This window comes from Anabrus simplex, chromosome 9 (assembly GCF_040414725.1).
Source record: "Anabrus simplex isolate iqAnaSimp1 chromosome 9, ASM4041472v1, whole genome shotgun sequence".
Lineage (NCBI taxonomy): Eukaryota > Metazoa > Arthropoda > Insecta > Orthoptera > Tettigoniidae > Anabrus > Anabrus simplex.
In genome coordinates this window covers 25,408,194-25,436,008 of record NC_090273.1, presented here as the reverse complement: position 1 = coordinate 25,436,008, position 27,815 = coordinate 25,408,194, and the positions used below count along the sequence as shown (strand labels likewise).

General features: G+C 37.6%; 1 protein-coding gene across 1 annotated transcript in view; it reads right to left on the bottom strand.

Annotated features, from left to right (window-relative positions):
* LOC136881318 (ATP-binding cassette sub-family C member 10) overlaps window positions 1-27,815 on the bottom strand; it is a 146,842-nt gene that overhangs the window by 110,464 nt on the left and 8,563 nt on the right. Inside the window, exons 4-6 of the mRNA XM_067154131.2 lie at window positions 14,037-14,163; window positions 3,563-3,656; window positions 854-965 (exon numbers count right to left, since the gene is read on the bottom strand). Of these exons, the coding sequence (XP_067010232.2) occupies window positions 854-965; window positions 3,563-3,656; window positions 14,037-14,163 (333 nt within the window). The remainder of the gene's footprint in view (window positions 1-853; window positions 966-3,562; window positions 3,657-14,036; window positions 14,164-27,815) is intronic.

Below are 27,815 nucleotides of genomic sequence, written 5' to 3'. Positions count from 1 at the left end.
GAAACATAGCGGATCCTGCTATTACACAGGACAAGCACTGAACATGACGAAGTTACAAAAACTGGTGAAGAACTGGGACTTGCTATGTAAGAACATGATTAGCAGTAAACACATTGAAGACCTGTTGTATGCATTAGCCCAGTAAAACATTGCCCAGCAACTATGACTGCATTCCAACCAACATCATCTACAGAGTTTGCAGTTCGAAGTATTTTAAAACAACCATTTTCAACTTTAAAAATGCATTATTTGCAGTGATTAACCTTCCTAAATTTAGCATTTTGTAGCAAATTGATCAAAAAGATAGTTTTTAATAAATTATCAATTACGCCCGGATCGGTCTTCACCTACCAAGAAGCAACATGTAGTCAGTACGAAGAATTCTCGCAGCTTTTATTCTCGGCTTTCCAGACTGGGGCCACTATCTCACCCTCAGATAGCTTCTTAATTGTATTCATACAGCGGGCCTCAAACCAGCCTTCAGATCCAGGTAACAATCCCTGACCTACCCAGGGATTGAATACTGGGTCTTCCTGTAAAAGGTAGGCTCACTACATCTATACCACACGGGTTAGCACTCTTTTTCCATACCATTCAGCAGTTTTTCCAGGTCTTCTGCAAGCTCAGATAAAATGACAACATCAAAGGCAAATCTCAGAGTTTTTATTTCCTCTCCTTGAACTGTTGCAATTCCTTTTTCAAATTATACTTTGATAGAATATATGAGGAAAATTTTAGCAGTCTAGCTCTTGGAATTGAAAGAAACTCTTAAATTTGTGCACAAATATTTTAAAAACCCAGAGGAAGGACATAATAGATTTTATATGAATGGATAGACAAGAGATGTACTGACCTATTTTCGATGCTAGACATTTGTTGATGGGTATTAGTACAACAGTAAAGCCAACACCAGCCAGAAAGGCTATGCCAACTTGATTGTACAAGAGATACAGTGTCACAGCAATCTGTAATACATCAAAAGACGATTGGTACTACTGAAATAGAAACAAATAAATCAGCTCTAACATAAGTTATTTAACAGAGAATACAAATGGGATAAACCTGAGTAAAAGACACAATTTGCTTTACGTCGCACTGACACAGATAGGTCTCATAGCGACAATGGGATAGGAAAGGACTAGGAGTGGGAAGGAAGCAATCATGACCTTAATTAAGGTACAGCCCCAACATTTGCCTTGTGTGAAAATGGAAAATCACTGAAAGCCATTTTAAGAGCTGCCGACAGTAGGGTTTGAATCCAATATCTCCCGAATACAAGCTCAAAGCTACATAACCATAACTGCACGGTCAACTTACTTAGTAAAGTAATAATTAAAGAACAATGCTACTAGATGTATTTTTCTGTTGCATCTACACTCGTGGAGTATGTTTTGCAGATTGCCTATTCACAAGTCTGTACAAGCCACTTTTACTCTCTGACCTCTACAAGGTTATGAATACAGACAATAATATAAAACAGTGTTCTAGAAATCAGCTTGAAGATTTTACAAATGTTAAACAGTGTTTAGTGAGCAATACTTTGCCTAGAAAGGATGTATAAGTCACTGGCAAGACTCCAATTAGTGTATGGGACCCTCACCAGGATTACTTGATTTGAGAACTAGAGAGGTTCCAAAGGAAACAAAGCAACACAATATGTTCAGGACAATTTCAGACAAATGAGTAGTCTTAAGAAAATGTTAGATCTTTGGAATGGGAGTAAGGAGACGAGCTGCTCATCTGAGCAGTTGTTCTGAGCTGTCGGTGGGAAGATGGCATGAAATGCATTAGTAGACGAATAAGTTGGAGTGGAATTTTTAAACTCCATAATATGAAGATAAAGTTGGAATTCAAGAGGACTACTGTAATTGGGGCAGGCATTCATTTATAGGAAGCGGAATTAGGGATTGGAATAATTTACTGAAGGAGATGTTTCTTTGAAATTATTTAAGAAAAGACTAGGTACAATAATAATTATTAAATTAATGTCACAATGGTCCACCTGTTCGATACTATAATATGCAATATTTTTGAATTACATTACTAAACTAGGGACTAGTTTTGGCCTTGGCCTTATTGTAATACATCTAATAACCAAACAAGTGTACAAACATACAGTATAATTGACATTAAAATCTGGGGTGAACTATGAGTAAAATTTGAAAAATAAATTAGGCTCTAAATTCTTAGTATCTGGAGTATGCTCATTGTCCAAACTCTTTCTTGCATTAATATTCATAGAACTGTTAGTTCTATCACTGCTAATCATTACAATTTCAATTGCAAAACAGGAACTGGTAAATATTGATTCTGTAGTCAGATCATCAATCACCAAATCTACTCGAGTAGTATCAGCTGTATGCAAGCCACTGGACGCCACTGTAAATAACCACCAGCTGACAGAACTGCTAGATGGTGTTTCCACATCAACCAACATTAATAAAATGAAACGTTCCTGTAATGGTTGTTAAAATCATGCTGAAATGCAGTTGGACGTTGTCAGGACGGCACATGAAGATATTGTTAAAACTGACACTATAAAGACTAGGTAAAAAACTGATAGGAAATCTGCCACCTGGGTGACAGCCTATGTACAGATCAATGCGGTAAAAGGCAGCACCATGAGGCTCAAAACATGAAAAGAATTCAATCAGAACACCACTACCTTATCCAACCGTACACAATGACACGTAAGCTGTACTGATCTGATAATGCTGAAACCTACTACAGACGTAGATAACGGTGCCATCTAGCAGCTGGTGAGCACACAACACCATAGAGCCAACCTAAAGACAATTAGAGCAAAATTGCAGATACTTATTGTCTTGCCCTCGTAAATCTTAAGATTGATAAAGATGTTGATACCCATAATGAACCCGAGATATTTGTTCCGAATGAGTAAATTTATAATACCAATTTTATTTTTTTATTTTTTTGCTATTTGCTTTATGTAGCACCGACACATATGTATTATGGCGACGATGGGATAGGAAAGGCCTAGGAATTGGAAGGAAGCGGCCGTGGCCTTAATTAAGGTACAGCCCCAGCATTTGCCTGTTATGAAAACGGGAAACCACGGAAAACAATCTTCAGGGCTGCCGACAGTGGGGCTCGAACCCACTATCTCCCGATTACTGGATACTGGCCGCACTTAAGCGACTGCAGCTATCGAGCTCGATATAACAATTTTTGAAAATGAGACAAAGTCTTTCATAGTGCATTGGCACTGCTGGTGGCTCCAAGTAGCTTACGCAGTGGCCTCCACGGTATGCACTAGCCATGCGTCTTGGTAGGTGTGCTATTTACTAACTGATGAGCCCAACTTAGCACACTGGGGCGAAACGCGGGCACCCAGGAATGCTTTTAGCTGGATAATTTATAATGTCCAATAATGGACCAACTATATTGGTATTATTAATCTTAAGATTGTATTAAAAAAGTTATGCCTGGTAGTAATATCCAGCTATACTGAAATATTTTGACAGAGCAAACAACAGGGCTGATAACCCCATTATTTCCCCACTCAAAACATTACTCAATGACAAACATTAAACAAACTTACCTGAAATGGAATACTCCAAAATGCATGAAAACTGGGACAAGAATTCACTATTCTGTCTGTATCTGTGCTCATAAAATTGACGATCTCCCCGGTACTGAAACAGAAGAAGATTGTTAACTAGGTATCTAATTTCAGACAATGTGGTACCAAACACATATACACTAGGAATTTAACCCTTTGCACTTGAATAGGTTTGTCTGGTTACACAACTCTACTCGTACAGAATGGGTATAATGCTCTCTATTCTCCTGGCTAAAACTGACCAAAAACTTAAATGATAAATTTGTAAGTGCACCGTCAACACAGTCGATGAGAACAGGCTCACATAGAACCAAAGGAACATCCACCAACTTATCTCATCCCAGACTTGAAATAGCTATAAGTATTGGCAATTCCTTAATCTACAACATCTCTTAATTTTACCACTTATCACCATAACAACTAAGGGTGTTCCATCAGATCAACTTTTGTGATATACCGCAGTAACAACACCTTCCAAAGCCAGTTCTACAGCACAGCAACATTTAACATTTCTTAAATAATATGAGCATGCTCATAATTTGTGAAGGAACATTATCTGGAGCACAAGAAGTTTTAATCTCCTAACTAACTGGACATTTTAAGGACAGAAACAACAGTGATACAATCTTTTAATTATTGAAGAGGGCTATTTAGTATTTAAGATTATGCATGGATTGTACCTAGCTGAGGATGACCCAGTCAAAGGGCCAAAACTAGTCCTAGTGTTTCAATATAAGATATAATTGAACTTTAAAATGACTGTATTGATCAGGTGGAATATCCCCACCTTTGAATTATAAATTGAATAAATATATGTCGGAACACATTCGATATACGAGTGGAAAGTGTTAAGAGATAATGGATTGGTAAGAAATTTGCCCTGAAAAGTGTTCTTTAATGAGCCAATAAGTCTAATGATACGGATACTTTGCATTAAAGCATTCATAAATAACAACTGACAGTGTAGTGATTTAATCGTGCAGTATATCAGGCAAGTGTCTCATCAACTAAGCAGCCATTTGTAACAGGTAACAGTTCACAGAACACCAAGAATATTTAAAAAATCAACATCGTCTTGCTGTCAGTACTTCATGAACATTAATCTGATATTTGGTTTTTATTTTGAACAGGTATTTTGAATAGTCATTGTCAGGTTAAGTCTAATTCTTGTCTGTTATGGCAACATGGGAAAACTACTGGTGGGAATTCATGAAATTTAGTACTGAAGTTAAGGGTACGAGTGATTAGGATCTTTAACTACCCATTTTGCAATTCCTGTTCAAAGGAAGGTGGGTGAGAGTCACGTCTGAACACAAAGAGAACAAAAATGTTGCTAATATATCCCTTAATATAATTGAAATAATGTGCATTACTAAGGATACAGCAAATGTTATTTCCCATCATTTATCTCATGACCCTTCTTTCATACAATGAATAATGTAATGATGGCCTAGCCAAGCCCAAATATAGCCGGGGATCAGCAGATGCGTCTTTGTGTTGGCCTGAATGCTGCTCGAGTCATTCTGATCTTCGAGTTTATCATGTACGGTTGTGACAAGCTAAGCAATCTGGTGGAGGTTTTATTTTTGCATCACATAGCTCATATCCCCTCATACCAAGCAAGTACCTTTCCAGTTCAAACATCTCCAGTCCCCAGGCACTATACGCTTCTATGACTACTAACAATTCACAAGAGCAGACCCTTTCTACTTCCACGTTAGACCTCGGAGAACGGTACTGCTCCCATGGCCAGCTCCAGGGTCAGATTGACTGTCTCACTCTACATCCATGCCTCCCTCAGAGTAAGATATCTAATGTTGCCTATAAAGAAGCTCTGGAAGAACAGCCATCTGTAAAGAAAGACTGAGCAGTGAAATATCAAAGCAATCATAATTGGAAATTCAGGGTGTTGGGATAAAACATGAGTGCCTGATTTCAGTTTTTATGTTTTCATATTGCCAAAATGTACGACAGAGCACCTGCATTCATATCCTGAATTGGATTAGGAGACAGATACTCCATCCAACACCTACTGATAAAAATGAATCCTCAAAAAATCAAGACATTAAACTAATATCTAAATACCCAAAGCCTCAATTCTGTGCAAAACACTCTGTAAATGACTGACAAATGAGTAATCATTCATATCTAATGTGACATTGCCATCAACAATCAGTACTGGATGAAACTGATCATACCCACCAGACGTTCCTACCAAAGGAGTGAAGTTCATTCAGTGATTTGTTGGAATACAGGACTATTGATAAAAAGGCTGCATCAATCCCCATTATGTGTAATATCCAATGACAGAACATTCCTCCAGGCAACAATATCAGATAGTGAAGCTTTGGATGTAATTACAGATGGAGCAGGTAAAATTTAATACTCGCATAACAGAAGACAGGCTGATGGTGGACCTTCCAGATGGTATCTACGTAAACCTAATCATTCATCTTCAGACATTATAAGAGTACCATATCTCTAACAGAAAGTTTCCTTCTTCTAAGTGCCCCAACTGAATGCAAAAGTCGCTCAAGGCTCCAGACTGTATTGGCTGTCAGTCTTTTCCCCTCAGGATATCGCTTGTGTTACAGGTGCTGTGAATGTGGTGATGGTGGTGGAGATGATTATGATTGTTGTTTAAAGGGGCCTGACAGCTAGGCCATTGGCCCCTAATGGTATAAGGTGCAATGAAATGAAAATTAAAAATGTATCCACTGACTACCAAAATGAATGATGATAAACAAAATTGTGAAACAAAAATAATCAGTGGGTCCAATTCACAATGCCTTAATTACTGGGATGATGCTTATTATCTAAAGGGGTCCAAAATCCAGGTCACCTTCCCCTCATAATGGTACTAATCACTGGTAAAGCAGAACCAGAGTGTTCCTCCTACAGTGGTACCAATCACGGGTAACAGACTCGTGGGGTTTCTCACATGGTGGTGCTAGTCACAAGTAACATCGAACCATGGTGTTCCGCACGTAATGGTACTAATCACAAATATTCTCATGGTTCTAATGTCATCATCCCTTATTTGCCCCTTTTAGTCGCTTCTTACAGCAGGTAGGGGATACCGTGGATGTAGTCTTCGTCTGCGTCCCCCACCCACAGTGGGTCACTGTGAATCCAACAACATGGAGTGTTCATCCTATAAATATCTATAGACAAGAAAATTGGGAATTCAGTCATCTGTACAAGAGAGAGTTTGCCCTGGAGAGAGAAGAAACATACAAAGACCATTATAAATGGAGGCACATCATTCAACCCTACTGGAAGGAATTCATGATGATGATGATGATGATGATGATGATGATGATGCATGAGAAACTGTGTTTACAGCCAGATACATTCCAGCAGTATTTTAGGATGTCTATTAGAACATTCAACATCCTGTGGGTTGTCGATCAGAGATTACAAATTAAATGGTCAAATTTTGTCCCCAGGTTTGTCTAATGGCCAACATAAAAAAGCAGCACTAATTTATTAGCTATGTGAAAAGGACATTTTAATAGAAGTGCACAAATGCACTGCGCTGTGAGGAAGGAAACATGTCCAATGAAAGTGACTGAGGATCGCTGAATGTATCTGACAGTACTGGCCACCACTAGGAGAAACTAATAATTTTGTTTTGTACTGTACTGTTAATATACACATCCTTCCTCACTGTTCTCCTCCTCTCTGCTCCAGAACAAAACTACACAAGCGATTATAGTATTTTGATTCCTCCACTATCGTTCTTTCTGCTCACCTCATTCCGACCTTGACAATGGCAATTTTGAGAATCGAGTTACAGCACATGATGGATTTAATGTATTGGAGATAAGATTGATTTTGAATTTTTATTAAAATACAGTAAGATACACTTAAATTACCTGCACCACTAAACAACAACAGCGCCCTAACAGTACTGCATTTCTTCTTGAATTTTAAGGTGCTGGTGAACCAGTCCATGTACAGTGAGTTTCAACACTATGGACTATAACACAAGCACAATACCTGTAGGGATACAACAGAATTCAAACTTCTGTATTTGTAGTTCCAACCTAGCTGTGTTTACTTCTAGTTGGAATAGCAACTCTCAAAAATCTAGGGAGAACAACACAATTCAATATTTATAACTAGTCCAATGTTCTTAGTTGTTTTAAAATTTGTTTTACACAGCACCGACACAGACAGGTCTTATGGTGACGATGGGACAGGAAAGGGCTAGGAGTGGGAAGAAAGCAGCCATGGCCTTAATTAAGGTACAGCCCCAGCATTTTCCTGGTGTGAAAAGGGGAAAGCACGTAAAACCATCTTCAGGGCTGCCGACAGTGGGATTCGAACCCACTATCTCCTGGATGCAAGCTCACAGCTGCGTGCCCCTAACTGCACAGCCAACTCGCCCAATGATGTTCTCTGTAAGTGACTGGAATAGTCTTTACATACAGACAAATTGAAAAGGTATGGTGTTATACAAAATCACTGAAATAAGTACTGTAAACTGGAGCAAGATTTCAATGTAATTTTGAAATTTTTACTATTTAACTTTGATGATGTTACATCTTGCAGCAAGTCCCTGTTATGAATGGTGTGAAAACGTCACTCATAGCGTCAGTTGGGGTATGCATTTCTCATCTTCCATTCACTCCCTCTTTTTCATTTTAGGTTCAATGTTCTTCTTGATGAAGGTTCATAATATATCTAATTTCTAGGCTTCATAAATTCCTTAAAGATTCTCTGAGAACCAGTATGTACAACAAACAATGAATATTCACAAAATGGATTTTATCCAGTACCAATTAGACCTTCAACTTAACATTGATGAACCTAAAAACAGGTGCTCAAATCTTGTAGATCGATCTCAAAACGCAATTTATAAAATAGAAAGGACATATTAGCTACTAAGAAATATTAACCCTTTCCCGCCTTTAGTGCCCAAAAGCGCCCGCCTGTTCATTTCGCTTTCCGGTTCTTAGCGCCCGAAAGCGCCCAACTGCATTATCTACAACCTATGCAATAGTTTTGTACTTTTTTCAGCAGTGAAGTGTCTATAAGACATTTATGAACACAGAGTACAATCTATTAGGCTTAGGAAATAAAAGAAGAGCGATAATCTGTCCTGATGTTACCTAGGCAACGGTCTTGAGCTCCTGCGAGCGCGGGTCAGCTGTTTCGTTCATAAACATGGCAGGATTTTTTTACTGCGAATATCGAAACTGAACTGAATATAGGCAAAGAAAGCAACACAGAAACTATGAGTAGGGGTGGAGGTGAATGTTTAGTGAGTGAATAACACATCAACAAAGATAATTTTAGTGATAACAGTGATAAGATATTAGAATCATTCCGTATTGACGGTTTTCACTTTACAATGGCGAAAAATGAAAGTATCCTCCTATTCAATACATCATATATTCCGTCATTAGACGGAGTAAACAAGTTCAGACATGTTTCGGCTCGTTTGAGCCATCTTCAGTGAAAAAATTAGGGGGGTTGGAATAATTTACATAATATGAGTTGAAAAAATGCTAAAAAACATAATGAAAGCGCAAATGAAAAAACAAACAAAAGAGAGCCTAGACGGAAACAAAATAGCACAAATATACAATATTTACATCAAAATGCAGAGCAAAAAACAACTTATTGCAACAAAATTCAGTGAAACTGGAGTTAATTTGAAATAATAATTGATACTAAAAAACTGCGTTAACCTAAGAAACAAGGGAATGAGAAAACAAATGATGCAGATGGAAATGAATAATGGTAGCACATGGTGAGGTTGTGGACCTCATAGTTTACAAATTATTAGTTTATAAAAACGACAAAACAGTTTGAAATCACTGTCAAAATCCTAGTGGAAACCCATCACATCAAAATGGTCAGGAGGAGAGCGGGAGCAAACATTTTGAGAGAAACCAAGCCTGAATTAACCTGCAGGCGAAAAGCCTGTGATAAGGAGAAAAAACACCTTAAATTTAAGGCTTCAGAAATAGCAGCATTCTTAATATCTTCTCAAACTAGCGGTCCCTTTCTTCATTATTGTTTCATAATGTTGGCTGGTGTTTTGCCTTATTGTAGAGGGGTCGGAAGGGCCGCATATAAAAAATATGAGAAGCTCATACAACCTCATTTTTTCCATTACAGATTAGAACTTCATTGACGGTTTCCACTAGATTACTACAATTTACTATGCATCTGTCTTCTACCTAACACAGCTTCTCATATTTTTTATATGCGGCCCTTCCGACCCCTCTACAATAAGGCAAAACACCAGCCAACATTATGAAACAATAATGAAGAAAGGGACCGCTAGTTTGAGAAGATATTAAGAATGCTGCTATTTCTGAAGCCTTAAATTTAAGGTGTTTTTTCTCCTTATCACAGGCTTTTCGCCTGCAGGTTAATTCAGGCTTGGTTTCTCTCAAAATGTTTGCTCCCGCTCTCCTCCTGACCATTTTGATGTGATGGGTTTCCACTAGGATTTTGACAGTGATTTCAAACTGTTTTGTCGTTTTTATAAACTAATAATTTGTAAACTATGAGGTCCACAACCTCACCATGTGCTACCATTATTCATTTCCATCTGCATCATTTGTTTTCTCATTCCCTTGTTTCTTAGGTTAACGCAGTTTTTTAGTATCAATTATTATTTCAAATTAACTCCAGTTTCACTGAATTTTGTTGCAATAAGTTGTTTTTTGCTCTGCATTTTGATGTAAATATTGTATATTTGTGCTATTTTGTTTCCGTCTAGGCTCTCTTTTGTTTGTTTTTTCATTTGCGCTTTCATTATGTTTTTTAGCATTTTTTCAACTCATATTATGTAAATTATTCCAACCCCCCTAATTTTTTCACTGAAGATGGCTCAAACGAGCCGAAACATGTCTGAACTTGTTTACTCCGTCTAATGACGGAATATATGATGTATTGAATAGGAGGATACTTTCATTTTTCGCCATTGTAAAGTGATAACAGTGATAAGTTAACATATCCGTACAGATGCACACAAGATGCTGTCAGTTGCACAATACTTTTATTTACATATTCACAAATTAATACACACATAACCTTAACCACCGTATCACAAAACAAAAACACTTCACTTGTAGGATATCAACAAAGCTGCCATCTTTAAACAGTTGACAACTGACACCGAATACCACAGAGGTTACACTTTGAAACACAGTTGAAAACAGATGACTACCGATCAATTCAACATGGAGACTACCTGGCTCGGCATGTCAGCCACGTGCCACAATAACTCTCTTCCAATAATCTCCAAACCACAACTATCCCCAACTAACTTATCAAGATCGTTCCCTTATATATGTGTCTGGCCATACTTCTAGAAAGCTACATTACAAAAAATATCTTCATGAAAATTCTAGAGTGCATGAATACACAGAATACAATGTACAGAATGTTCTCCTTTGTTCTCGTGCCTATACCATTCTGGAAGTTACAGTGTGTTTCACAATTATGGATTACAATTTATATATATACAGGTAAAAATAAATAACATAATATTAATTTACAGGTATTTACATTAACTGAACTCATATGAATATTTATGTACAGCACGGCTCATGACATAACCTCACAAACAACATGATCGTATATTAATAATAATACAAAAACTAACATGATGTAAAATGTAACACTTCACAGCCATATATACAAGTAATAATAATAATCGTAGAATAATAATAATTATAATAATAATAATAATAATAATAATAATAATAACAACAACAACAACAACCATAAGAATTTGAGCTCGATATCTGAATTAGTTATCCATGGGTAAGAGAACATTGTTTTCAAGTTACACCTGTTATCTCACTTGCGTCAATATCCCCCCTATAACTTGAAACAATTTCCATACTTTATCGCACTCTTTTGGTCCTCACTATTTAACTACACACAGACTACCTCAGTCACAGAGCCCTCCTGTTGGCACCGTCGAAGTCCACAGTTCACAGCCCGGTAGTTCCATTGGGGATCACCACCTTCCCATGGTGGGTCCGCTGGGTCTGGTCGAAAGTGTCTTCGTTCCTGGTAACGCTGATCCACAGGACCTTGCATGGCATTCGAAGCTCCACTGGCTTTCCCCTCATTCGTACCTCTCTGTCAAGTGACACCCTCGTTTGGTGGTTGTCGGTTCGGACCCCACTGGTTCTTCATCTTGTAGAGAGGGTCCCACTGGCATGCCGGTATGGCCCATTCACCGTTGTGTTGTCTGATTGTTCAGTCTTGGAGTCAAACACCCGCGGCGTTCCATCGGTGCGCTGCGCAACCTCCCACAGCCGGACTCGGTAGTCAGTTCCCGGCTGGTGGACACCGTCGCACCTGCCGAACTCTCCCACAACTTCCTCGCAGGTCAAACATGACTGCAGGCTGCGTTGTACCTCCATCTTCTGCACACGAAGTCCAGTGATCGAGTAATCGGCTCCCTCTTCTGAAGTCACTCCGATCTTGAACTGGGCCCTGATTTTCTCCTTGAGTTTTCCCAGCTGGGCCTCGATGTTTTTAGCCAAGGAAATTAACTGTTTAAACATCACCACGGTCCTCCAGTCGTTCTTCACTTTCGAGTCCAATAGACGGCAGGTTCGAGTCCTGTCACGGTCGCCAGTTAACGTATCCACACGATGCTGACAGTTGGTACAAAACTTTTATTTACATATTCATAAATTAATATACATTTAACCTTAATCACCATATCACAAAAACAATACACTTCACTTGTAGGATATCAACAAAGCAACCATCTTTAAACAGTTGACAACTGACACCGAATACCACAGAGGTTACACTCTGAAACAGTTGAAAACAGATGACTATCAATCAATTCAACATGGAGACTGCCTGGCTCGGCATGTCAGCCATGTGCCACAATAATTCTCTTTCAATAATCTCCAAACCTCCAAGCTACATTACAAAAAATATCTTCATGAAAATTCTAGAGTGCATGAATACACAGAATACAATGTACAGAATATTCTCCTTTGTTCTCGTGCCTATACCATTCTGGAAGTTACAATGTGTTTCACAAGTATGGATTACAATTTATATATACACAGGTAAGAATAAATTACATAATATTAATTTACAGGTATTTACATTAACTGAACTCATATGAATATTTATGTACAGCCTGGTTCATGACATAACCTCACAAACAACACGATTGTATAATAATAATAATAATAATAATAATACAAATACTAACATGATGTAATACTTCACAGCCATATATAACAACAACAACAACAACAACAACAACAATAATAATAATAATAATAATAATAATAATAATAATAATAATAATAATAATAATAATAATAATAATAATCACGATAATAAAATAATAATAGTAATAATAACCATAACAATTCAAGCTCGGTATCTGTATTAGTTATCCATGGGTAAGAGAACATTGTTTTCAAGTTATACCTGTTATTGCACTTGCGTCACAGTGAAAACGGATATTGAGAAATCAGGCCTGATGGTGATGCTGCGGCAATTCAGGTAACACAAACATTTTGTTTCGTTACTCCAAATGATTATATGGATGATGTTGAACCAAAAAATAATTTGGAGAGAGTATTACGAGAAACAGTTTGTTTTTACGAATGTTATGAGGAGACAAACTATTCAGTGACATAGCCAATAGCATATATATATTTGAAGAATTCAAACAGGCATATTCTGGTAAAATAGATACAAAATGAGAAGACACTTGCCTAGAGGAAACAAAACCTTATATACATGGGCATTCCCCTTCCAAAATCCCGTGGTTATTGGTTTATAGGGTTTCAGACAACATGTGAATGTGACATAAATGCAGCCCACCTTTGTGTCAAGTATCACCAGTAGATGGGGGAGGTTTGAACCAACAACCTTATGACTCAATGAATAGAGATGTGATGATATGCTCTCTAATATTATTGAAAATTTGAATACATTGTGATCAATAGTTTTCATTATATTTAATTTTTTCTGAAACAATGCGCTGTGCTTCAATTTTTCCTAAATAATAGGTTGAAACCTGGGGATAAGCAGAGTGAAAATGTGGGCAGGAAAGGAGGATATATTAGTTACTAAGAAATATTAACCCTTTCCTGCCCTTAGTACCTGAAAGCGCCCGCCGTTCACTTTGCCTTCCAGTCCTTAGCGCCTGGCTGCATTATCTGCACACGTCTGCGATCTATGCGATAGTGTTGTACTTTTTTTGGCAGTGAAGTGTTTATAAGTGCTTTCGGGCACTTAGGACTGGACGGCAAAGAAAACAGGAGGGCACTTTCGGGCAGGAAAGGGTTAATAATTCTTAGTAGATAATACGTCCTCCTTTCCCACCCACATTTTACAGATGAATAAATCCAACAAAAAACATGAACTGTGCACGTTATTTTCGTGTTATAATTAATTTGCACGGTACTGTATGTATAATTAAAGTAGCACGTACTTGAAGGTGTTGAGGGCCTTACTGCTGGCTAACAGAGTCTTCCTATAGATGAGGCTCACTAAGGCACCACGTAGTTTCAATCCAACTTCTGCCATCAGGAAGCTGAAGTGAGCATTGCAAAATGCAGCTGGAATAATAAATTTTAAGGTGAATACCATCCTTTTTGATATACATTCATTCTACATAAATTTAGAGTCACCAGCAGTCCATTCCTTCTAATGTCTTCACTACTGTTCAACACATTAGAGTAAAACTGATTTCACCGACAAACACTCATCATTCTCACCAAACAGCACCAGATAGAAAATACATACAAGAGCAGGAGATAGACCCAGGATTCCAATGGAAGGGAAAATTATGAATTCTTCGCACAGTATTTTCATTTGCTGAATATTTCTGACAACTTACAAAACGAATATATCAGAATATAAATGTGATTTTAGAGATTTCATATGGGGGACTATGGGATTAAGGGTAGATTATTAAAATCAGTCAAAGGCATTTATGTTGACAATTGGGCTGCAGTGAGAACTGATGGTAGAATGAGTTATTGGTTCCGAATACTTACAGGAGTTAGATAAGGCTGTAATCTTTCACCTTTGTTGTTCGTAGTTTACAGAAATAATCTGCTGAAAGGTATAAAGTGGCAGGGAGGGATTCAGTTAGGTGGAAATGTAGTAAGCAGTCTGCCCTATGCTGATGACTTTGTTTTAATGGCAGATTGTGCCGAAAGCCTGCAGTCTAATATCTTGCAACTTGAAAATAGGAGCAATGAGTATGGTATGAGAATTAGCCTTTCAAAGACTAAATTGATGACAGTAGGCAAGAAATTCAACAGAATTGAATGTCAGATTGGTGATAAAAAGCTGGAACAGGTCGATAATTTCAAGTATTTAGGATGTGTGTTCTCCCAGGGTGGTAATACAGTAAGTGAGATTGAATCAAGGTGCAGTTGCGATCAACAGTATTCTGTAAGAAGGAAGTCAGCTCCCGGACCAAATTATCTTCACATCGGTCTGTTTTCAGACCAACTTTGCTTCACGGGAGCGAAAGTTGGGTGGACTCAGGATATCTTATTCATAAGTTAGAAATAACAGACATGAAAGTAGTAAGAATGATTGCTGGTACAAACAGGTGAGAAAAGTGGCAGGAGGGTACTAGGAATGAGGAGATAAAGGCTAAGTTAGGAATGAACTCGATGTATGAAGCTGTACGCATAAACCGGCTTCGGTGGTGGGGTCATGTGAGGAGAATGGAGGAGGATAGGTTACCTAGGAGAATAATGGACTGTGTTATGGAGGGTAAGAGAAGTAGAGGGAGACCAAGATGACCATGGTTAGACTCAGCTTCTAATGATTTAAAGACAAGAGGTATAGAACTAAATCAGGCCACAGCACTAGTTGCAACTAGAGGATTGTGGCGATGTTTAGTAAATTCACAGAGGCTTGCAGACTGAACGCTGAAAGGCATAATGGTTTATAATGATGATGTATGTATGTGTATATGGGAATTTCTTTAAGGCAAGTCGAATGGTGATGCTTGGGCAAAAATGAACATTTATGCCTTATGAAAATTTAAGTGAATTTAAGAAAAATATGTCTGAATTATAAAAGGTAAGGTTCTTGCTGATTAATTCAAAGATCTTGAGATATACTATTTCATCATTAATGTCATGAAAAACCTGCCTCAGCCAAATACTAACTGGTAGGGACCTGTGTTTATCGTGTTTGCAATAACACTGACTTTTTAAAAATATTCTCTAAAACACTTGGGAAACAGTTACCTATATATAACATTGTTAACTATTTTACAATTAGACAAATTTATACATACATAATCATTATAGACTGTTATGCCTTTCAGTGTTCAGTCTGCAAGCCTCTATGAATTTACTAAAGGTCGCCACAATCCTCTATTTGTAACTAGTGCTGTGGCCTAATTTAGTTCTATACCTCCTATCTTTAAATCGTTAGAAACCGAGTCTAACCATGGCCATCTTGGTCTCCCTCTACTTCACAAATTTATTTTGTGAAATAAAACTAAATGAGACAATAACACGAATATGTCAACTTTATCAATTCTGTATGCATATTAATGTGAACTCACGGTGTTTGCCTATGTATAAAGGGTTTTTCCACCGCAAGAATAAACCATCATGTTCATCATGGTCTTACAAGGTGAACTTGTTCTCCCACTCCATCAACTCAACTCATGCGTGTACAGCATTCTGCTTAAGAAACTGGTCAGTAACAGTCTTATTGTTTTCTCTCTGTTCTGTTACGACTAGTATTATGCCCAAGGTCAACATTAGTGCAAAGGAAAGGGCTCTTGAATTTAAAAATGATGGATTACATGCATCCGATTAAAAAACCATAATGTGTCTATACTGTAACTGTACGATATTTTGGGATAGAAAAGACGTGTACCAAGCATGTGTGAAGTGAAAAACACCAATGAGTGAGTGAAGAGGTCATCTGCAGCCAGTACATCCTCTTGGCAACAGGGTATTGTACAGTGTAATTTTGCTACAAACAAAGGAGTTATTGCAGGGGATAATTTTGCCAAGAGGACTAGGGAGTCTTTTCTTATAGTGAATATACAGTGGAACCTCGATATCTCGAATCATCTCAGGAGCTAAATTTTATTTCAAGTTATGGAAATTTTGAGATATAGAGAATGTAACTTTCGAGCATGTATAGCACAAAATTGAATCATATATGTACGGCTTATACTGAATACATTATTTTTAACAGTACTTAAAAATATGCAAATAAACTCTATTTTACAGCATCACATTAATTTAAACACTTATTATAGTAACTTTTTTAGAAGACAGGATACAGTACAAACAGTAGTGAAACAAGAAACAAACCTCCGTTAACACCTTTGGAAAAAATTTGTTAGTCACTCCTTGGTTCACGCGTTCATGAACGTACAATTTGTTGGTAATTTTCATTATTTTCGGTACCTCTCCTATTAGTCTGAATTTATGTTATATGTTGTTCTTACCTTAATTGTTTCGGTTTGGTTATTTTTTACTGATTTATTAATAAGTTCCCTTCGACGTGCAATCATGTCACAGGTCATAGGAACACTGCTTGCCTATTTCCTCTCTCCTCTTCGCTGCCTTACGTCATTCTTTCTTGCTTGTTGATTGGTGGCATCACCTTGACATGACTGTTTATGTCACCGGCAACTTTCTAATTGGTATTGAGAGTGTAGTCTTCCGCGCTTTTCTATTTTTTTTTTCATTGGTCATTTCGGTTATTTGCCTTTAGCCCTTATTATATTAATTAATTAAAAATATTTAATATTCTTTCTGGACTCCCTTTCCCTCACTATTTTGTATTTTTTTGTTAAGATTTTCATGTACTGTTGTGTAATTATTTCTGTTAGTCTTACAGCACTATATTGCCTCCTATCTGGAACCTTCTACAGTGCTATTAAGGATCAAGTCCACAGGAATGCTGCCTCTCACACTCCAGGTCTTGCCGGAATCGCCGCTAGTACTCGACGGCAGCTCCTATGCTGCACTTTCATTTTGGCAACATACTTGTCTGCACACATTTGGAATAACGGCTTCTCGTCAACATATACTTCACTACATTCTGCTCGAGGTCAATCACCTCGCCTTTTGCTCATGTGTTGAGCGCTACAGTATGACTCGTCAATCAACGTAGCTGCACTCGATGTTGGCTTGGCCGGCCTTTGTATTTTTACTTCAAATATGCAATGAACGCCAGGCTGGGCTTTGGTTTTCTTCGTAGTGAGATATGCGCTAATCTACTGAGATTTTATTGTCTACTTTAACCAGTTGTGTCTAATACTTGGCAAGGACACTTTTTATTTATTTTTGCTAGTTGCTTTACGTTGTACTGACACAGATAGGTCTTATGGCGATGACGGGACAGGAAAGGGCTAGGAGTGGGAAGGAATCGGCTGTGGCCTTAATTAAGGTACAGCCCCAGCATTTGCCTGGTGTGAAAATAGGAAACCACATTTATTTTATGTCAGCTGGTTCGTCTATGAAGCTGCTGGACAAAGGTCCTTTACAAATTTCTTTGAACTTTTTACTCCCTGGCAGAGTACTGAGTGCTGCAAGATTCAACTTAAGATTTTCTGATCCAAATTGCAACTTTATTGTGTTATGAAGTTTTTGACGTTAAATTTATTGTGTAACCCTTTTGTTATCAAAATTTTGTATATTCAACTCTGTTATTCTCTTGATAACTTTAATATTTATCTATTTATTCATGTTATCTAACTTCAATTATCTGTCTGGTTTCAACCAGCCTTCAGATTAATGTGATCACTCAGATATTCTGAATTTCTCAGGTGTCGTAAGACAACAATCTTACTTATATTAACATTTTTATACGCACAGCTGGTGGCTACCTTTTGCTCAAGGCCCTGTGCTTAATATAATATTCAATCATTAATTATTGTCAAAGTCCCTCTAGTCTTTATTGTTGTCTTTACATTATTAATATAATAAATGTTGTAACTGCTGATCCCTTATTTTTTATTTCCCGAGAAACTTGGAAACCCTCTCCGGCCATTCCTTGTTTTCTCCACTCCTGTTCGTTATGGATAACCTTTCCTCCACGTTGAAACTTCTTGTCAATACCACGCAGCTGAGATTCGTAAATGGAGCTTGTCATCCGCGAGTCGGGGGGTTGCTTTCGTTCGTGACCGGTAATTAATTCACACCCGAGGAACAGCGAGGCTTCGCCGATTTTCCGATTACTAGAAGTTTTAGTTTTTCGGTTCCCGTCATATTAGCTCCCAGCATCACTGTAACCGAGAGCCTTCGCTCAGACGGCAGCGTGCCGGCCTCTCACCGCTGGGTTCCGTGGTTCAAATCCCGGTCAATCCATGCAAGATCTGTGATGGACAAAGCGGAGGCGGGACAGGTTTTTCTCCGGGTACTCCGGTTTACCCTGTCATATTTCATTCCAGCAACACTCTCCAATATCATTTCATTTCATCCGTCATTCATTAATCATTGCCCCAGAGGAGTGTGACAGGCTTCGGCAGCTGGCACAATTCCTATCCTCACCGCTAGATGGGGGCTTCATTTATTCCATTTCTGACCCGGTCGAATGACTGGAAACAGGCTGTGGATTTTCATTTTTTCATCACTGTAACCCTTCTTTACTTGTTAACTCTTCCTCACAAACCACAAATTAGTGGCTGAAACTAATCCCAAAATCTGATGTAATAAAATTTACTTGATATATTGTATTGAAAAGGTGCTCTTGTCAATTTATTTCATAGTGAAACTCTGTTAAGAAGGTTTTCAAGGAACTGCAAAAAAAACTTCTTAAGCAGGAAACTTCTTAAAAGGGGTCCAAAAACTTATTCTGTACTTTGAAAACATGTGAAACACACAGCCAACAGATTTCCTTGTTTGTGAACAATACCGAAATAGGCCGATATATAAGAGCTGCTAACAGAAAAATTTAATTATCATGACAATATTTTTAGAGATAAAGTAAAATAATTGAACATACCATATTATAAATATATTTGATAAGAGAAGGGAACATATTATATAAAACCTTGCATAAGAGATAAGAAGAAATACTAAGAACATTAAAACGGTAAATGGGAACATTTTAACATGTATGTAGTATTTGTATCTTAGACTTAGAGATTTTAAAGTATTGGAATGGTGGTTTTTAAATAAATTTGTTTGAAACATTTACAAATGGGAACTGTACATAATGTAAATTCTGTACTGCATTAGACATTAAATAAATTTTCAAACACAGAAATCTAGGCTCCTACTTGGAAAATAAATTGTCCAGGGTTGACTGTTTCAGGTTTTTACTGCATTCTTGAAGTATAAACCTCTCCATTTCCCACATTGCCTTTATGTGTTCTGAGGCACACTGGCTGAACGTTCCATAAACCGCCTCAGTTTTTCAAGGCAGATGCTTGCCGCACTGCAAGATGGTCTTGGGGATTCTCTTCCTCAATCTCTTCTTCTTCTTCTTCAATCTCCTCATTTCCTGGCTGAATTTCCTTGCAGATCTGAGCGATGGCCTGCTCCTTGCAAGTGATTACCATTACATAAAATCAGCTTCATGGTCTGTATCGCACTTCAATAGATTGAATTGAGTGATTACCATATCATCAATGGCAGTGATGTCATTGAAACTACTGGTAATCTCCATCTTCTTCTGTATAGTTTTCCAGCACCCAGGCTGTTCATCACCAACTTCCATAACAATGCTGTTGGTACCACCACCGAAGCCTGCTTTCTTGAAGCAATTTGCTATTATTACAGGCTCCACTGAATCCAATGATGAGGCAATGAAATGCATTGTGTCCAAAAGAGATGGTTTGTAGATAGGTTTGCCTGCTTCCATGCGTAGCAGCACATGGCGCACAACTGATTTTCGGTACCTCTGTTTCAATACCTTATCGATTCTTTGGTCCATGAGCTGTAGTACCGATGTAGTATTCAGTGGAAAAAATTCTACCTTGATGTTCCTTAAATGGGGCCATTGCTTGGGATGAGCACGGGCAGTAATCTGTAAACACCACAATGTTCCTGTACTGGCTCCCCATTTTCGCATCTAATGCCTGCATATACTCTTCAAACAGGGAACCTGTCATCCAAGCTGACTTGTTGCTGGTGTACTTGCACGGTAAATTCCTGACATTTTTTAGAATTCATCAAGATTAAAAACGTTGCAAGGTTCGCTTATTTTAGCAGGCAGAATCATTTCCTTCCATGCTTCCCTTTCCTCCACACTTACACTCTCTGCTTCGCCACAAATTGTTTTGTAAACGATGCCGGCTCGATTTTTAAAGCGGTCCAGCCACTCGTTCGACGTGGTAAAAGGCACCCTTAATTTGCATGCAATTCTTTGGCTTTCTCTTTCACAGTAGTCCCACTGAAAAGTATGTTTAAACTTCGCTGCTGTTTAAACCATATTAGCAGAGCTTGTTCTATTTCATCGTACTTTTCAGATTTAACTTCCTTGCAATTTGCTGAAGTATTCCCTGCAGAAGCAAACATTTCTTCTTTCTTCGCTATAATGCCATTCAAAGTAGACGGTGGCATCCCCAGCTCCTTTGCCAAAGCAACACGAGAAAGTGTAGATGACTCCACTTTCCTTATAATCTCCACTTTGTCTTTTATTGTTAGTGACTTTCGCTTGATCTCTTTCCTATGAGTTCCGCTCATTTTCACTTAAAACATTTGTACGTTGATATTACAAGTACGACTAACTTCACCGAATCCTATTCATACTAATTACGATGCTACACTATGCTTGGAAATCCGTAGCTTAGGCTTACAAGACGCAAAGACAAGACGTGTACTACAGTTTGTTAGCATGTGCATTCTATCTCCCTCACACCCCCGACACTTGCATCAAGGGTAATGGCAGCAAATGGGAAATCTGGCAACTTATTCTTAGAGATTCTTAGAACCTAGGCCTAAATCGTCCCTGCATTCCTACTGGTTGTCACGGCAACGGGCGTAGTTTCTGGCTGTTTCGCAAGTACCACATGGCCAAGCCAGTATTGAGTTTATTTTCCTGCTTCAATCCTCTTCATGCTATAGGTAATGAAGAACAGAAACATAAGTTCGAAGTTGCCTCTTTTTTTTTTTTTTTGCTTTACGTCACACCGACACAGATAGGTCTTGTGGCGACAATGGGACAGGAAAGGGTTACGAGTGGAAATGAAGCGGCCGTGGCCTTAATTAAGGTACAGCCCCAGCATTTGCCTGGTGTGAAAATGGGAAACTAAGGAAAACCATTTTCAGGGCTGCCGACAGTGGGGTTCGAACCTACTATCTCCCAAATACTGGATACTGGCCGCACTTAAGCAACTGCAACTATTGAGCTTGGTGCTCGAAGTTGCAGAAATGAGTGCATGGAAAAGTATCTGGGGCATTACGTGGGAGTGATAAAGGTGCAGTAGCAACACTAGCACATCTAAACATAAACAGTTTCTTTACCCGCGAGAATTTTATTTCATGTCTCCTCATCCTTGTGCTACGTTCTAATAATGCGATGTAATAATTACGAGTGACATTCTAATACAATGTTTAGCTCGTATAAAGGTAAAATTAAAAATAACTTTCAATTTTATGCTAACACGTGGTATTGCAATGCCTCTGTGTGCCTCCCACCAACACCCAGTTGGCTATCAACATTCGTTCAACTTCGTAGACAATCGGGATCTTTCGGCCAGCTGTTTGGCGGCATGTGTATCAGCTGGCTGCTGGCAAGTCGGCTGTTTCCTGCACAGAGTCGGGAAATTGTTTTTGTCCACCTCACTAATAATGGACACAGAAAATCTTATCAGTTTAGTTCAGAAACATAATTCCCTCTACGACAAGACCCATAAGTATTATTGCAACAACAACGTAAGAGAGAATGCCTGGAAGGAAATAAGCAAGGAAATGAAAAATCAAACAGATTAGAATATTCAATTTTGTGGTAGATTAACAGTCATGTTGTGGACAAATACACGTCACGGTTTTTAATTTATGTTTAGGCCACCTCGAATAATGACTTTACCCTGTCGCGGCCCGCATATTACTGCATTAAAGTTTTATCAAACCATCCATTGCGTGCTTTATGTTTCCCACGTAGAATCCCGTTCGATTCTATTCCGCTAGATGGAATGGTGGAGTGGAAATTTCGACTGATGGGTCTGATTCGATTCCACCAGGTGAGAGTGAGCATCTGGTGTCCGTGTTGTCATAGCATGACGTCGTATGGCCTTGGCAAGCCCGCACAAGTTCCAGGACACCAGAGATACACCGCAAGCGCGCGAACGGTCTAACACAGGGTGCAACTTGCACGGAGACTGGAGTGTTCTAACCATGGGCTGCTTTGAGCGACGTTTTCTATCTCAAGGGGCTCTAAAATCTGAACTGTTCAACCAGGAAATATATTTACAACTAAACACTTTAAACGGAAAAAATATACATGTATCTTAATGAAACTGACCAAGGGACCAAGAATATCACACTTCTTAGGCGGGAAAACTTCTTATGCGGGAACTTCTTAACCGAGTTTCACTGTATTTGCACTTCAATGCAGAACAAAAATGAAATTTATAGCTTATAAGTAGTAGAGACAACACAGAGAACTTTAATTCGAGGGGTAAGGGTTAATTAGTTTACTATACTGAATAAATTGTACCTGCTGCTCTCTCTTGGTGGATATAATATTTTTGTATCCGTCTTTTGGAACTGGACAGAGCAACTGGACCTTCCACAGAGGTCTCAACCTATCTATGGCTGTGAGAATATGAAAGCTACTGAGGTATGGGAGATGCTGAGTAATGACATTCAGAGCATGACTAGTGTATCTGGATGTTAAGAAAGGTGTTATTCATAGGGCTGGTTATACTAAAGTAGTACATTCTGGCCTAGTGAGGAAAGCAATGCAAACTGCCTCACTCCTCATGATGCCTCGTACACATCATTATGGTGCCGCCACTGGTTTTTGTGGATTCTCTACAACTGTATAACCTTTGGTGATGCTATATATGGATCCAACCGGCCTCCAAGCTGACAATTTAACAGACAGACCAAACAAATATCCTTTCTTATTATAATAACAGAATAACAGTTGGCGGGGTAGGTGTTCAATGCAGTGGCTTATCAGCTGGCTTTCTACCTGGTCGGCTGAGTTTCAAATTCCGTTTTGCAATTCTCACATGGCATCAGAAAGAGCCTTGAATCCCTGGCCAAAATCAAAATGAGCCTAGGTAGCTGCAACGACCCCAGAAAAGCTGAAGAAAGCTCTAATAATACTAAAACATGAGTATAATGTCTGTTCAATTGACAGACTTGAAGACACACCAGAGTGATGGAATCTTGCTCTGAAAAGGGGAATGCTTTAAGATATCCATAAATCTACTGACGAAGGTGTCTTGTTAATGGGTAATCTTAGACACCAATCAACTGTGCTAGAATTTGACGAAACAAAAATTGATTATCGGTGGCCCTAAGTAGCCTACGCAGTGGCTTCTATGGTATGCACCAACCATGCGTTTCGGTAGATGTGCTTGTTACCAACTGAAGAGCCCAAATGGCATACTGGGGCAAAATGCTGTCAACAGGAATGAGTTAGCTGGAAAATTTATAATGTCCAATAATGGACCAATTATATTGGTATTACTAGTATTTGACACCACAACCTCGAGTATAGGTTAGGTCCCAACCAACAGTGCTATTAATTAAAAGAAATAAGTTTCATAATGATAGATCCGTATTGAACTGTGATTACAATAGAGTAAAATAATATATTATTATTGGTCCACCTTTTCAATACAAAATGAAAATTACATAGGGACTAGTTTCGACCTAGTAATAGGTCATCATCAGCCTGAAGTAAGTCAAAGATCGAAGAAAACATAAACAATGTAAACACAAGTACAGTCTCTTTAAAGGTACATACCAAGTGGGAAGTTGAGTAGAGATATATGAAAAATAATAACTCATCCAAATTGACGAAGCACTGAGCGGAATTTATGTAAAGTTCGGTGCGCCGTATATTATAAAAGACCACTGTGCACTAAATGATGCAATAAAGAAGAATAGTAGGTTGAATGCTGGCTTCTTCTTAGCTGTTGTATAATCGAAGAAATTTACGTCGTGTTTTATAAGGTATTGATAGACGTCAAAATACATGGATGTTGGAAGGCTCTTCAGTTTTTTTTGAACATGGCAATAGTTGCGTGTGGAGGCTTAGGAAACCAGAGAAGCGTTATATTATGTTAAAAAATAGAGATCCTTAAAAAAGTCCCGTGCGTTGTATAAATTGTGGAAATGGAAATCGAAAAAACTTGGTTCTTAAGCGATAATGTTGTTCATTCAGAGATCGATTGAAAATAAAGAATCGTAACATAGTCTTCTCAAGATGTTCATAAACCAGAATTAATAGACGATGCGAAGTATGATGCTAGGAGAAAGCTCTTCTGCTTCTGGAATCTTGAAGGACGATGGATGTTTCACGAGGTGGAGCAACATATATGGAGTTAAATAAAGGTGGAAATAAATTCGCAGTTCAATGCGGACCATAAATTTGATTCTGAATAAAAGACAGTAAGATTTTTTTTTTTTAATATGTCAAAAGGAAAACTCAAGCGTGATGTGATGAGCTGAAGAGAGAAACGGAGGTAGGAAAGGATCAAAGGAAATTTTGAGGAGGTGAGGGAAGAAAAATGAAGGCAGGAGAAGAATATATAATTTTTTTAATTTTTTTATTTTTTATTATTTTTTATATTTTATTTTTTAGCTGAAGAGAGAAACGGAGGTAGGTAAGGATCAAAGGAATTTTTTTTTTTTGAGGTGAAGGAAGGAAAATAAAGGTCTGAGTTTTTTTTTATTTATTTTTTTATCTGAAGAGAGAAACGAAGGTAGGTAAGGATCAAAGGATTTTTTATTTATTTAGCTGAAGAGAGAAACGAAGGTAGGTAAGGATCAAAGGATTTTTTTTTTTTTGAGGTGAAGGAAGGAAAATAAAGGTCTGAGAATTTATTTTTTTTTTTTTTTTTTTTGAGGTGAAGGAAGGAAAATAAAGGTCTGAGAATTTTTTTTTTTTTTTTTTTCCACTATTCATCAAGTTTCCTATCATCCACAAATCCATAAAAGAGCTGCTTATAATAGTATGGTTCATCGAGCCTATACGGTCCCAATGTCAGAATGTGATCTTAAAAAAGAATTGAACAATATCCGTATGATCGCAAAACTCAATGGTTACAATAGTTCTTTCATTGAAAGTATTATCAATAAATACAAACATCGTCCTTTAACCACTCTGAAAAAAGAAAAACCAAAAATTTCTTCATTTTCTACCTTCACGTTCAATAAAGATATTTACAAGGTCACTAACGTTTTTAAAAAACATGATGTTAAAATCTCCTTCAAAACCAACAATAATAACGCTAATGTCTTACACAACTCATCATCTATTAATAGAACTGACCCTTTTTCAAAATCTGGTGTATATAGGTTCAAATGCAACAGCTGCAATTCTTCTTATATCGGACAAACAGGAAGAAACTTTAAAATACGATACCTTGAACATGTCAATGCCCAAAAACACAATAAATTTTCTGCAGTTGGTCAGCACATGAATGATTGTAATCATAAATTTACTGACATTAAACAAGATATGACAATTCTCAAAATTATGAATAAAGGACCCCTCCTTAACATAACAGAGAATTGCTTTATAAATTTAGACCAATATTTCAATCCCAATTTCAATCTCAATGACATTTCCGAAAAATCAAACATTCTTTTTGACCTGCTAATTCAACTTTTCAGACAATCAAAATCTAATATTAAAGGTCCGATTGTTCATTCTATTTTTAGCACTTTTCTTAATCATTCTTCCATATTCCCACATCCCTCAGCCCCACCTTAAAAAAAAAAAAAAAAAAATTCTCAGACCTTTATTTTCCTTCCTTCACCTCAAAAAAAAAAATAAATAAAAAAAAAAATTCTCAGACCTTTATTTTCCTTCCTTCACCTCAAAAAAAAAAATCCTTTGATCCTTACCTACCTTCGTTTCTCTCTTCAGCTAAATAAATAAAAAATCCTTTGATCCTTACCTACCTTCGTTTCTCTCTTCAGATAAAAAAAATAAATTAAAAAAAAAACTCAGACCTTTATTTTCCTTCCTTCACCTCAAAAAAAAAAAAATCCTTTGATCCTTACCTACCTCCGTTTCTCTCTTCAGCTAAAAAATAAAATATAAAAAATAATAAAAAATAAAAAAATAAAAAAAATTATATATTCTTCTCCTGCCTTCATTTTTCTTCCCTCACCTCCTCAAAATTTCCTTTGATCCTTTCCTACCTCCGTTTCTCTCTTCAGCTCATCACATCACGCTTGAGTTTTCCTTTTGACATATTAAAAAAAAAAAAAAAAAAAATCTTACTGTCTTTTATTCAGAATCAAATTTATGGTCCGCATTGAACTGCGAATTTATTTCCACCTTTATTTAACTCCATATATGTTGCTCCACCTCGTGAAACATCCATCGTCCTTCAAGATTCCAGAAGCAGAAGAGCTTTCTCCTAGCATCATACTTCGCATCGTCTATTAATTCTGGTTTATGAACATCTTGAGAAGACTATGTTACGATTCTTTATTTTCAATCGATCTCTGAATGAACAACATTATCGCTTAAGAACCAAGTTTTTTCGATTTCCATTTCCACAATTTATACAACGCACGGGACTTTTTTAAGGATCTCTATTTTTTAACATAATATAACGCTTCTCTGGTTTCCTAAGCCTCCACACGCAACTATTGCCATGTTCAAAAAAAACTGAAGAGCCTTCCAACATCCATGTATTTTGACGTCTATCAATAGCTTATAAAACACGACGTAAATTTCTTCGATTATACAACAGCTAAGAAGAAGCCAGCATTCAACCTACTATTCTTCTTTATTGCATCATTTAGTGCACAGTGGTCTTTTATAATATACGGCGCACCGAACTTTACATAAATTCCGCTCAGTGCTTCGTCAATTTGGATGAGTTATTATTTTTCATATATCTTTACTCAACTTCCCACTTGGTATGTACCTTTAAAGAGACTGTACTTGTGTTTACATTGTTTATGTTTTCTTCGATCTTTGACTTACTTCAGGCTGATGATGACCTATTACTAGGTCGAAACTAGTCCCTATGTAATTTTCATTTTGTATTGAAAAGGTGGACCAATAATAAGATATTATTTTACTCTATTGTAACAGTGCTATGACCGAGCTCGATAGCTGCAGT